Source organism: Zootoca vivipara, chromosome 9 (assembly GCF_965207765.1).
Source record: "Zootoca vivipara chromosome 9, rZooViv2.hap1.1, whole genome shotgun sequence".
Classification (NCBI taxonomy): Eukaryota; Metazoa; Chordata; class Lepidosauria; order Squamata; family Lacertidae; genus Zootoca; species Zootoca vivipara.
The window spans coordinates 7,447,777-7,461,327 of NC_142592.1; the positions used below are offsets into that span (position 1 = coordinate 7,447,777).

The window sequence follows — 13,551 nt, forward strand, 5'->3', positions numbered from 1 at the left end:
TCTGGCTGGGTTTCCCCAGCCACTCTGGGCGGCTTCCAACAAAGTATTAAAATACAATGGTCTGTTAAACATTAAAAGCTTCCCTAAACAGGGCTGCCTGTTTAGAAGTGGGGCAGATCAGTTTTTAAAAGATGTGACTATCCAGGATCAATATATTTTGCCAACAAGCTAAAATCATCCTGCACAGATCTTCAAATATAACAAAAGCATTCTGACTCAAACACCACCTTGACTATTCCCTACAGAGCTATTCAGCTGCTATGTGTCGTTAAACACAGGCATCCATACCTTAGGGAACATTTATAATGATGCTTCTTTCAAATCCTTTGACACTCTCTGGTGTGAAAATGGACTTTCCAGCAGTCAAGCACAGAAGCACTATCAGATCAGACACTGTTTTTGGAATGGTTTAAGAGTGAAACTAAACCCAAAACCAATCTTGTATGCCATCTGGGTTGCAATGACAGAAGAATTCAAGAACAGTGACAGAGAAACAGGTTTCATTTCATGTTAGTCAGTTGAGTATTTGTTCCCCCAGAGAGAATAAGGGATTTGAAAGAATACTATTCTTGCAATTATCTTAGCAAAGATATGTCTCATACAATATGCCTTAGCACCTATCATTTGAGACAACACACACACACTTGGGTAATACATCTCATTTGGATTCAAGGCAATTTCAAATGATTAAATATTGTTAAGCCACTAAAAAGACAAAATGTTTGCTTACACAGAGCAGTTTAAAATCTTCAGTTGTGACATTCCAGCATATGAGCAATAGCCTGTAAGATTCCATTCCACCATTTCAAACAAGCTCTTCAGAGGAGTGAATAAACCCTATTCTAATAAACACATTTTTAAGCAATCATGAAAGCTAAAAAATAATATAGTAAACACACACAACCCCAGGCCCCCGTTTCTCTCCAGCACAGAACCATTATTCAACAACCTTTTTTTTTAGTGATGGTTATAAATGCTTGCATTTTTTGTGCATTAAAGGGAAAATTAGATAGTTCATATCATACAAAATTACACCAGGAGGCACTTCCCTCAAAATTCTATCATGGATTATATTCTGCGTGATTTCATGTACATAAATAGCTTGTTGTTAACAGTCGTTTACCACTCCTCTCAGCCAATCACCCATTCCCACCACCCTTCTGAGTAATAATAATAATAATAATAATAATAATAATAATAATATTTTATTATTTATACCCCGCCCATCTGGCCGGGTTCCCCCAGCCATTCTGGGCGGCTTCCAACAAAATATTAAAATACAGAAATACCCCCACCCCACCCTCTGACTATACATAAGGGTCTGGCGACTTCTGTTTCAGTGTACCTGAAGAAGTGTGCATACACATGAAAGCTCATACCAATGACAAACTTAGTTGGTCTCTAAGGTGCTACTGGAAGAATTTTTTTGTACTACTACTACTACTACTACTACTAATAATAATAATAATAATTTTATTTATACCCCGCCCTTCCCAGTCAAGACCGGGCTCAGGGCTGCTAACAACAAAAATATCAACGCAAGTATAAAAGAAACAATTCAGTTAAAATGCAGATTAATACAATATTAAAATTCAATTTTAAGATTAAAAATCTACAAATAAGATAAAACCATTATATAATAAAACATTAGGGGAGGGTAACCCCGGGGTCAGGCTGCGTCAGTCCAAAAGCCAAACGGAACAGCTCTGTCTTGCAGGCCCTACGAAAAGATGACAAATCCCGCAGGGCCCTAGTCTCCTGAGACAGAGCGTTCCACCAGCTCGGGGCCAGTACTGAGAAGGCCCTGGTCCTGGTCTAACCACCTTGTGACTCAGGATCTCCAGTATGTTATTATTTGTGGACCTTAATGTCCTCTGCAGGTCATACCGGGAGAGGCGGTCCCGTAGGTACGAGGGTCCTAAGCCGCATAAGGCTTTAAAGGTCAAAACCAGCACCTTAAACCTGATCCTGTACTCCACCGGGAGCCAGTGCAGCTGGTAAAGCACTGGATGAATGTGATCTGGGACAGTAGCTTGTGTGAAGGACAAACACTGGAGTGATATGACTTTGGTCTTAAATACTATTCTACTAACATGCTACACTGGCAAGGTCCTGGATTAAACCAAATTCACTAACTGAAAAACGCAGAAGCTACTTTCTCTCCCATGACCTAAAAGTAAAAAGGCTAAAAAAGATCTATGAATTTCTGGTGCTTTACTGCACAGATAAGTGCACAGGTATTTTGATCTGACAACTGCAGCTTTCCATAACATAATTGATAGAAAGTGTCAGGGGGACAGAGAAAACTATTTAGGGTGCTTCCATTTAGGCTCCACCATTTGCTTCCCAGCTTCCAGGGATCCTGGTAATCCAATTAAGGAAAATCATACTCTGGGCTCACTTTGGGCTGGCCCAGTTAAACACCTCTATCTGCCTGAGGGAAGAGCTTGAATGTTGCCATAGGAACAACAGGGCAATGATGCTCTCCAGGAGTGGGTAGACATTACCCCAGTCCCTTGCCTGGTTGAGGGTGCCATCATCTGGCAAATAAAACAATAGCCTGGGTTAGTCTGTGTATGAGGTGACCTGGGAGCTGGGGCTTTCTCTGTGCTGAAACCAAAAACTATGGCTTTGGGAAACGTGCCATGAACCTGATGGGGAACCAAGATCTATTGGAGTGTTAATGCTCTGAGCCCTTCTATCTTACGCTCCGGTTGTACATAGGTGTAAATAAAACCTGCCTGGAACATGTGAACTAATAATAATAATAATAATTCATTTGAGCATGTCTTTGAGAAATAGAATCCCAAAGATTTTCTGGATGTGTGGAATTTTGAGACGGTTTAAAAAAAAAATTCAACATGGTGGCCCTCGAAAACAATACAGAACGTATTAAAAATACAATTAAACAGACAAAGAACCATCTGTAATCATGTGTCCAAGCAGCAAGAGACTTCAGAAATTCCAGCACTTACCCAGGATTCGGTTTTCTTGTAATGAAGGTCAGTGGAGACTGTGGTGCCTTTAAGATGTATGGTTCACTAGTAATCACACCTCCCACCCCTTGCAACAAATCAAATTCACCTTTAGATGAACCGGCAGGGAATTGTAATAATAGCTGGACATTCTTTTTCCCCACTACAGCTAACCACCCTACACTGATATGGGCAAGTATGAGGGGAGCTGGCCATAACACTTGTGATCTGGTACATATTGTGGGCTTCCTTCCAAGTCTGGTGCCAGGACACAGCCCTGTATTCAACAGGTCTGGCCCCAGTAAGTCAGGTGAGGTCTGAGGACACTGCTCTTGCTTGTTGAAAGGGCGCCAGAAGATTGTATCACGGCTAGTCAAAGATCAAAGTTAGCTGGCATTGTAATGGTCTTAGGGGGATCTCAGGGGGTGCGCTACATTCATGGCATCAAGACAGGGGAATCCCCACCTATGTGGGGGTTCTGTTCCAGGGCCAAGAGCAAGTGGGGATTCCCCCATTCTGTTCTGTCCCCTTTTGGAAAGGAAAACGGTGCATGCATCAGCAGGAGCGTGTGTGCTGGTTGTGTGCAACTAAGGGAGACACTTGTGCTTAAACAATGCTGCCAATGTGCTACTGTGCACATGGTACAGAGCTTCCTGTCAATAAGATGACCATTAACAAAACAGGCCTTGCCCAGGCCTGTCAGATACTAGCAAGCCACCGGATTGTATTCAAGGAATATACCAAATGCATTTGGCTCCATTTATTGTTAAAGATCCTACAAAACACCATAGTGTTTTGAGCCCTTCCTTTGGAGGTTCTTAGATATCGGCAGCCTCTTCCTGTGAGTGGCAAGCATCAGACCTGCCTTTTAAGTAAGATTCTGTTTTTAACTTTTAATAATTTTGGTTTTAATCTTTGTATTATTCTGTAACTTGCTTTGGATTACTTTTTGTAACAGAAAAGCAACTAATAAGTGCTAACAACAGTAATAAATAATAAATACACTATAATTATTATTATTATTCCCCCATGCTCCTGACTTACCTCTCCTCCCTATTCCCCTCTTTTTAAGCCACAATTTTTAAGTTTTGAACAGACGTTGAAAAATCCTCTTTATCCATACACGTTTAAAACACATTACCTGCTAGTAATTGATATATCCCTCGTTTTTAAAGAAACACATAATCTCAAACACATAATTGCTCCAATTTGCATTCTCTTGATTACTTTATTCAAATGCTTCTCCATGATTTCCTCCCCCTTTCCCGTCTTTGTGTTCTCTTAATTAAATTATAGGGGTTATTTTTAGACTCAGTGGGCTTTTTATTTTATATCTTACTAGCTGGCCCTGCCACACATTGCGGTGGCTTAGTCTGTTTAATGGGTCCTCAGAATCCCCCTTCAGACTCCTCCGATTGCTCCACTGTGAATTAGTCTGTTAAATTGGTCCTCAGAGTCCCCCTTCAGACTCCTCCCCCCACCCCTGGGCTCATCCCTGTGATTGGCCCCATCCTGTCCCGATCCATGACGTTTCCCGCCCCCCATCCCCCACCCAGGGGAGCCCCCACCTCTATTCGGCCTAGTCAGTTCTCCCAGCTGGGCAATGCTGCAATGCTGCAGCCTATTCAGTCTGCTGGGCAATGTTGGGCCTTGTTGCTACAAAAGGCCTGTTTTCATTTGGTTGGCGTGGAATTTTGTGATGTCACTGATTGTCTGCAGCCAATGGAGACTCTGCTTATCCGTTCTATTTCCCAGCATGCACTTTCGTCTGAGTGGGGAGGTTTTGAACACGGGGTTTGGGGTTTTTTACGTTGCACAGGTGTGACATCTGTCTTTGAAAACAGTCTGGGGACACTCGTGCTGCCACATTTGACTTTGTGCCAAAATCTGAATGCAATCGGTCAAGCGGTTTTATAGAACATAGGAGGCGAAGGAACATACCCAGTTTACATTTATATATAGCTAGAGAGATACAGTAGTGCCAAGTACATGCACTTAGCTAATAAATACTAACACTGTATTATACTGTTGTTGTTGTTGTTTAGTCATTCAGTCGTGTCCGACTCTTCGTGACGCCATGGACCAGAGCACGCCAGGCACTCCTGTCTTCCACTGCCTCCCGCAGTTTGGTCAGACTCATGTTGGTGGCTTTGAGAACACTATCCAACCATCTTGTCCTCTGTCGTCCCCTTCTCCTTGTGCCCTCAATCTTTCCCAACATCAGGGTCTTTTTCAGGGAGTCTTCTCTTCTCATGAGGGGGCCAAAGTATTGGAGCCTCAGCTTCACGATCTGTCCTTCCAGTGAGCACTCAGGGCTGATTTCCTTCAGAATGGTTAGGTTTGATCTTCTTGCAGTCCATGGGACTCTCAAGAGTCTCCTCCAGCACCATAATTCAAAAGCATCAATTTTTTGGCGACCAGCCTTCTTTATGGCCCAGCTATCACTATATTACACTGTAAGCAGTTTCAATTTCACTGCAGGAACCTGGACAAATCCACAGCTTAGGCGCATACTTGCATTCATTTTATCCCAGCTCAGCAATGGCCATACAGAAGTGGGGAAGGATGTATAATCTTGGAGCACCACACCTGTTTTTCCTGTTGTACACAGGCGATAGAGCAGGGATAACCAACATGGGACCTTCCAGATGTAGTTGGGACTCCCAATTGCCCGTCGCCTCAATCAACATAGGCAATGGTCAGAGATGAGGGGAACTGTAGTTCAACAACATTTGGAATGTTGACTACCCCTGCTATAAAGTGGACCTGATGTCCATAAGCACTTTGGACTCCAGCTCACAGTTTTAGCTTCCTTTTAGATTCCCAATGCGGGAGGCACTATTATGTTTTTTTGGGGGGGGTCTCACAGGGCAATCCTATGCAATTCTACTCTCATGCAAGTCTAAGGAGATATACCAGGCTTCCTCAACCTCGGCCCTCCAGATGTTTTTGGCCTACAACTCCCATGATCCTTAGCTAGCATGACCAGTGGTCAGGGATGATGGGAACTGTACTCTCAAAACATCTGGAGGGCCGAGGTTGAGGAAGCCTGAGATATACCCTTATAAAAACATGCAGCCAACTTATTATTATATTTATTGTTATTTATTAAATCTGCATACCACAATTCATACGAACATCACAGGGTAGTTCACAGCATGAAAATACAAAATGAGAACACACAAAATATGTAATACAAACAAAAACAAGCCAATAATCCCACTCCCACAAACACATTTAACTTACCCAGGAGTAAGCCTCATTAAATTCAATGGGGCTTACTTCTGAGTAGATATGCATAGGATTGCACTGTCCTGTTAATGTTCTCAGACCACTATTCATTCTCAATTTTTTATTTATTTCTATACCACTTTATATTTTTAATAAAAATCTCAAAGCGGTTTACAGCATAGTAAATCAATAAAACAATAGTTGGGTGATAATCCTCTGGCCTCATCAGGAGTCCCTCCAGTAGGGCTGGGTGAGTCTGTGCCCCGTCCCCTAGGCCAGGTAGAAAGGGCCTTGTGGGGAGCAGCCTTCACACTCACAGCCTCTTTGTAGGCCAGGTGGAAAGGGCCTTGCGGGGAGAACTTTCCATTCTCATCAGTGTGTTTTCTCATCACAGAGGACAAAGATTTTTAACATGCAGCTTGGCACTGTTCCAAAACTTTCCTTAAGTATGCTATGACTAACCTGAACACTAAGGACAGCTTAGCAACTACTCCACGGATCACACAAAGGGTGTATGTTTCCTCTTGAACATAAGCTGCTTTAGACTGCAACCCTAACTTCCCCTCTTACCTGTAAGTAAGCCCCACTGAAGCCAAAAGAACTTACTTCTGAGTGGACATGATTGGGATTCCGCCATTACTCTCAATTAAAAGGGATAACATGGCACACAATGACCTTGGCAAAAAAAAAATTTTAAACCCTGCACAAAAAATTATAGGTACACGTACAGTGGTCCCTCGACTTACAAACTTAATCCGTTCAGAATGCACATTCGTAGGTCGAAAATTTTGTAAGTCGAAAAGCAGATTCCCATAGGAAAAAATATTCAGAAAAATTTGTAAGTTGAGGAAACCGCATTAAAAAATTCGTAAGTCGAGGAAACCGCATTTAAAACCGCCAACGGTTTCCATTTGGATGTAGAAAAATTCATAAGCGTGCGGCCATTTGTCCCATTTGTAAGTCGAAAACTTTGGATGTCGAGTAATTCGTAAGTTGAGGGACCACTGTATATCATTTGGAAACTGGTGGGATTGCAGACCCAAGAATGCACATTCTTGACTTCTTGAAGTTCGCCCACACAAAACCTTTTCTCGAAGAGACGGCAAAAGTACAGATGCACACACACACGTAATCCACTCACTGATTTGGAATCCAGAAAAGGGATGCTGATCAAGTTAGACATGCATTTTGAATGATTAAAGCTAAGACTGGATTTATTCTTTTTTACTAAGATGCTCACCTTCTTCCCCCACTCCCCCACAAAAATATTCAGGAACCCTGGATTCATTATTAGTAATAAATATGAATTCCGCCAGGAAAACCAAAATTCTGCTTGATAATGAAATAGAACACCAATATGATTCATTTAGTAACTCAGGCTTGGTTTTCCCACCCCATCCTCTGGTTAAACGTCTTTCTATAGTTAGGCTGAACTGAACACTCGCATTCCACCAAATGCATTAATTGGCAATAAATCCCTTTGGGTCATTATACCAATCATATCCAAAATTCAGCTGCACAAAGAATACACTAGCTAAGCCAGCAAATATTATTCATGTGATAATCATTGCACATTACAGGCATCGCCGTAGTTTCGGTTCATTGAACCGCTAGTAGCATAAGCTTAATTTTTGCACAACGCTGAGATAATTACATGATATGCTTGCTGTTATTTCCTACAATCTAACAAAACCATAATGAACATTTTACTGTACAGCTAGATGAGTAACCCTCTTGTTTTTGTTTACAATCCATCCTAAGAAGTTTTGTGAATGTGAAACATCTGAATGGCGAGAAGGATGTGGTATTTTGAGCAGAAGGGAAGGAAAGAAAAGTAAGAAAGTAATGGGGTTCTATGGAAAAGATCCCCACCTTTACAGAACATCACAGTTTAAAAACAGTGCCTTAGAGGTTGCAATCCGATCCCCGCTTACCTTGAAACAAACCCCACTGAATCAGTAGGGCCTACTTCTGAGTAGACATGGTTAGGATTGTGATGTATTGTACAACCTTGACCCAATGGAAAAGGAATTCAATCAGTTAGGCACCTTGAGAACCAGTAGCCGATTTTGCTGCCTAGTACCTGCTGTGATTCTTGGACAGCAATGCATAAGGAGCTTGATCCTGGCACTGCTGCGTGCTACACCAGAAACTCCCTACCTGCTAATTTTTTGCTCAACTAAAGTAGGATACTTGTCCAGCAGGTCAGAACTGTAGGTCATATGAGGCAAAGGAAACAGTAGAGGCATTCCCCCCCCCTTCACACTTTATAATCGGTTGAAGGGGGTTTGCTGCAATTAAGGAGGAACTGGGCTGCACTCAACATCTACACAATGACTTCTTACTTCAGCAAAGCCTTTCTATGTAGGCTTTGCTGAAGTGCACCCTTGTGCACTTGGTACAGGCAAGTTATATGATCACTCTGGATATGTTTGGTGCTAGAAATATATTAAAGCGAGTTGTACTCAAGTACTTTATCATGCCTTCCTCTTCATTTCAACCCCCTGTGCTTCCTCAAAATCGACTCTTCAGAACTGAAAGAGCCTCCAGTACCACCTGGGATGTGATATAGGGGTTGCAGCAGGACTGGGAAATTGCCCACAGATGCTTCTTCAAGTTGGTCAGTTCACTCCAACCTAAACTACTTTACCAAGGTGGCACAAACCACAATTTGAGCAGATATAACATCAGAGAGGGATGCTATGTCAGGCAAGCAAGCAGGTCAGCATCTAACATTTTTTCACCTGCTGATCAATTTTGTTGCATTAAAACTTCCAAAACAGGGGGTAAGGTTTAAAGAACTCCAAGATTAGTTCAGCATTCATACCCTAAGGGCAGAGTGCAACTCATTAAAAAGACAGCGGTACCTATGTCTAAAACCAACTAAAGCACTGATACATTATCTTCTGTTATTTTAGTTTATGCTGAATTTTGTAAGATAAACGGGTACCATACACTAACCTCATGGGACGCAGGTGGCGCTGTGAGTTAAACCACAGAGCCTAGGGCTTGCCGATCAGAAGGTCGGCAGTTCGAATCCCCGTGATGGGGTGAGCTCCCATTGCTCGGTCCCTGCTCCTGCCAACCTAGCAGTTCAAAAGCACATCAAAGTGCAAGTAGGGAAGGTAAACGGCGGAAAGGTAAACGGCATTTTTTATCTTCCAGCGGGAAGGTAAACGGCGTTTCCATGTGCTGCTCTGGTTCACCAGAAGCGGTTTGTCATGCTGGCCACATGACCTGGAAGCTGTACGCCGGCTCCCTCGGCCAGCAAAGCGAAATAGGCGCCGCAACCCCAGAGTCGACTGGACCTAATGGTCAGAGGTCCCTTTACCTTTACCTATACACTAACCTCAACCAATTCCATGTCCCAACCTCCAAAGGCCAGACTGACGAGGTACATCTTCACCTGCCTCTCAAAAGAGTATAGTGCCTAGGCAAGATGTATCTTAGTGAGAGGATGGTTTTGGAGCAGCTACTGAGAAACCCCAGTGTGCCTGCTCCTCACTGTAGGTCCCCCACCCTATATCCCATGCACCCATACTGGGCAGCACCCAACACAAAACAGGAGTCTGTAGCAGTGGCGGAGCAAGCTGATCGGGCGCCTGGGGCAGCACATATGCCCTGCACCCAGGGGTGGAGTCAGCCACCCACGGGGCAGGGCGAGTCAGGGCACGATGCTCCGCGGGGCCTCCAAGTAGTCTGCCTGCCTCCTCCCACTCAGCCGCCCTACAACTGAGGGGGAGGTGGCGGGCAGACCGTTTGGGGCAGCGCGGAGGCTACGGGCACCCAAGTCACAGCATCACTCCCAGGAGAGAGGCGGGGCTTGGGCATGCTGCAGGCCCTGCGGTGAGTGCCGCCCACCATTCTGTCAATAGTGACACCCGGGGCAGCCCGCCCCCACCTTCATCCACCCCTGGACTGCAGCCAGAAAAAATCCCAGCAAATCCCTGTGTGCACACAGAAGTCCTTTAGGTACATGCACATGAAGTTTTCCAGACCTCAGCCATGATCTAGCCAGTGTTGAGGCAACAGTCATGGAAAAACTCATCATGCTGACTGTGGACAACAGTCTCTGAATGTAACATATAAAAACAGAGCTTAAAACATATAAAGGCAGCTCCAAAATATCTGAAACCGATCTGCATCAATCAAATTCCCACCTCTAGAAAGCTGAGAATGTCACCACCATAGGTGTTTTCATTATTGCTGAATAAACCGAACTTAAGAATTGTATTTCCCATATAGTCCATTACCCCTGTAAGAAATAAGGAAACTACATTTCCCATACCATTTTTTAAAAAGGGAAAAAGGAAAGAGCAAAAAAGCAAAAAGCATTTCACATTAGCAAATAGGATGCCACTAAAAATGACCAAGTCAACTCACCAAGCTCATTGAGGCTCTGAGCAGCTTTTGTTATCTCTCTGCTTCCTCCCTGCAGCTGCCCTTGAAGTCTCTTGCTGACATACAAGATGCGCATTATTCTCCGCAGCAAGTCACAGGAAGCCTTGATAGGAAACACAGTTTAAGAATATATTCAATATGTTACATTATTATACAGTTGTTAAGTACCAGCTGTGGAAACACAGTACACATTTCTAGCCTGACAATAGGCGTATGATCACATTATGGTTCCGTTCATGGTTTGATATCATCTGGAATACACTGTCATAAAAACACGCCACAGAGGGTTGTAACTACAAGCTGCTCTGCAGGGATGGAAGGGCATTTAGTCACAAATGCACAGTGAGGGAATACTACAGATAAAGGTTGCAATTCTATTGTATTAAAACCATGGAGAGTTTTGCTGCAGACTTCAAAAAGAAGCAGGCGAAGGCTTAAAATGTGCAAGTTTCTCTTCAAAAAAACCCAACCCAATCCAATTCTGGGGAGTGGGATCTAATTCTGCATGCAAATTTTCACAAATCAGAACAACAAACACATTATCAATCCTTTTATGCAGGAGCCTGAAGCATACATATATACAAACTTTAAAATGACAGTGATCAAATTTAAATTCAATCTTGGTTTTTTTTATTTCCTGAAACCAATTACAGTGGTACCTCTACTTACGAATAACTCTACTTATGAATGTTTCTACTCACGAACAGAGCTCCGCCCGCCATCTTGGATGCGGTTTAGATAGGATTTTTTCTACTTACGAATTTTTAGATAGGGTTGCTTCGACTTACGATTTTTTTCTCCCAATGCATTCCTATGGGATTTGACTTACAAATTTTTTCGACTTACGAATGTGCGTTCGGAACGCATTAAATTCGTACGTAGAGGTACGTGTAAGTGCCTGGTTTAAAATGCTATCTGAATGCAGCGCTAATAAAGTCCCTACTCAAAATCTCTCAAAACAAAATTTACTTATTTCTCCATCAAACATACTGAGTTACAGCCAACTTTCCGCAGGTTTATAAGAATAAACCAGGGGTATAAATGTGTGGCTTTTGAAGTCCAAGTTCATAAATATGACAAAATACATCATAAATTTTACCTAGATTAGGAACTCAATGTCGTGGACCTTTATATCTGGTTTGGATGGAATGCTAAACCATAGTTTAGTTTTACTTTTGCTTCCCCTCTCCTCCCCAGCACATCCAACTGCACCCCAAACCAGAAACTGTGTTAAGTTTCAGCTAGGTTTATTCCAGGGACAGCCAACATGGCAGCTTCCAGACGTTATTAGATTATAACTCCCATCATTCCTAATGCTGGTTGGGTCTGATGGGAAATGGAGTCCAACAATATCTAGAGGGCCACAGGTTTCTCACGGTTCAAATGAAATTAGAACTAATTCAGGGATGGGGAACCCATGACTCTCTAGATACCATTAGACTACAATGGCCATCATCCCTTAGCCAGCTGACTGCGGCTGATGAGGGACCAACAACATTTCTTTGGTTTAGGTTCCCCATCCCTGAATTAATGCAGGTTGCTTTGTGTCCTAAAATATGTAGAAAGAGAACCAAACATAAATCCACAATTGCTATTCTACCAATATCTGTTCTATGATATGTGAGTGACATGACCACTGGTTTTGGAGTATCATAAAGACTAGATCTAGTTTCAAAGAGTATATATTCCAATGGTTACTGCATCCAATTAGAACTATGCATGCTGCTTCGGTAAATGAACTAAACCGCGGGGAAAGCTACTTAAAGTAACCCTTTTTGTGGGCGATTTAAGTCATGATTTAAACCAATTATTTATATCAATCCACTCTGCGTCACATAAAAATATGCAAATTGGGAAACATTTAATTCGGTAGCTGAGTTTCTGTACGCTACAAATATGTAAAGGCTCTATGCAGCAGAGATATATGGAGAGAAAGCATGAGGACACAAGGAAAGAGCACTTCTGTCCTCAAAGGCCCCGTTATATTATTTATTATTTATTGAATTTATATACCGCCCTATAACTGGAGGTCTCCGGGCAGTTTACAGAACAAAATCAAAATACAAAGCCACAAAATATATAATCAAAATACAGTGGTACCTCGGGTTACGAACGCGATCCGTTCCGGGTCGCAGTTCGTAACCCGAAAAGGGCCCGAACCGCCGTTTTGCGCATGCGCAAAGCGCTATTTTCGCGCTTTGCGCATGCACGCGCGGCGAAAATACTTCCGGGTTTGCGAAGTTCGTAACCCAAGTTGCTCGTAACCCGAGATGTTCGCAACCCGAGGTACGACTGTAAAAACAACAACCCAATAACACCCCCATTATCAGCACAATGAGCCATTTCCGAACTGCCCTGAGATCTGAGGATGAAAGGTGGCATACAAATTTAATAAATAATAAACAAACAAACAACATCTCTGCAACACTGTCCCAAATTGCCACAGAAGATGCATGAACACTGCAATCATGTGGGCCGGGCTGATTATGTGAGTGTTTCCTATAAAATCACTATGCTTACTCCTGGTGCAATTGCCCCACCCTCATGGCTGAAGGATTCACACACCCTTCAGTTGTTTGAGACAGAACTATGGAGAACTATGGAGAAGAAGCACCCAAAGTGCTTAAATGTTCTACCGATGTTTAATGTGTATTTTCAGCTATCTAATATACTGAAAGATACGTCTGCAACTGGACCTATAGAGTGCTTGTGAAAGCAAAACTCTACTGGTTTCAGATTCTACATTAGATATCCCATGATATGCAGTATTTTTGAGCACTGAATTAAAGAACACCAGCAGTTTTAAACAAACTACAATTGTGGGCCTAAAACATTCAAAGGTGAACAAACTATTAGAACAAGTGATTAGAAATCTGACGCCTTGGTCGGATTTGTGGTCTAGACGAGGCAACTTTTGGTAAAGCACAAGTCTCATATGTTTAAA

General features: G+C 42.7%; 1 protein-coding gene across 2 annotated transcripts in view; it reads right to left on the reverse strand.

Annotated features, from left to right (window-relative positions):
• Positions 1-13,551, reverse strand: part of COG5 (component of oligomeric golgi complex 5) — a 162,699-nt gene that overhangs the window by 135,673 nt on the left and 13,475 nt on the right. For both annotated transcript variants that reach the window (XM_088676684.1, XM_035127862.3), the window contains exon 6: positions 10,590-10,710. In XM_088676684.1, the coding sequence (XP_088532810.1) occupies positions 10,590-10,710 (121 nt within the window). The remainder of the gene's footprint in view (positions 1-10,589; positions 10,711-13,551) is intronic.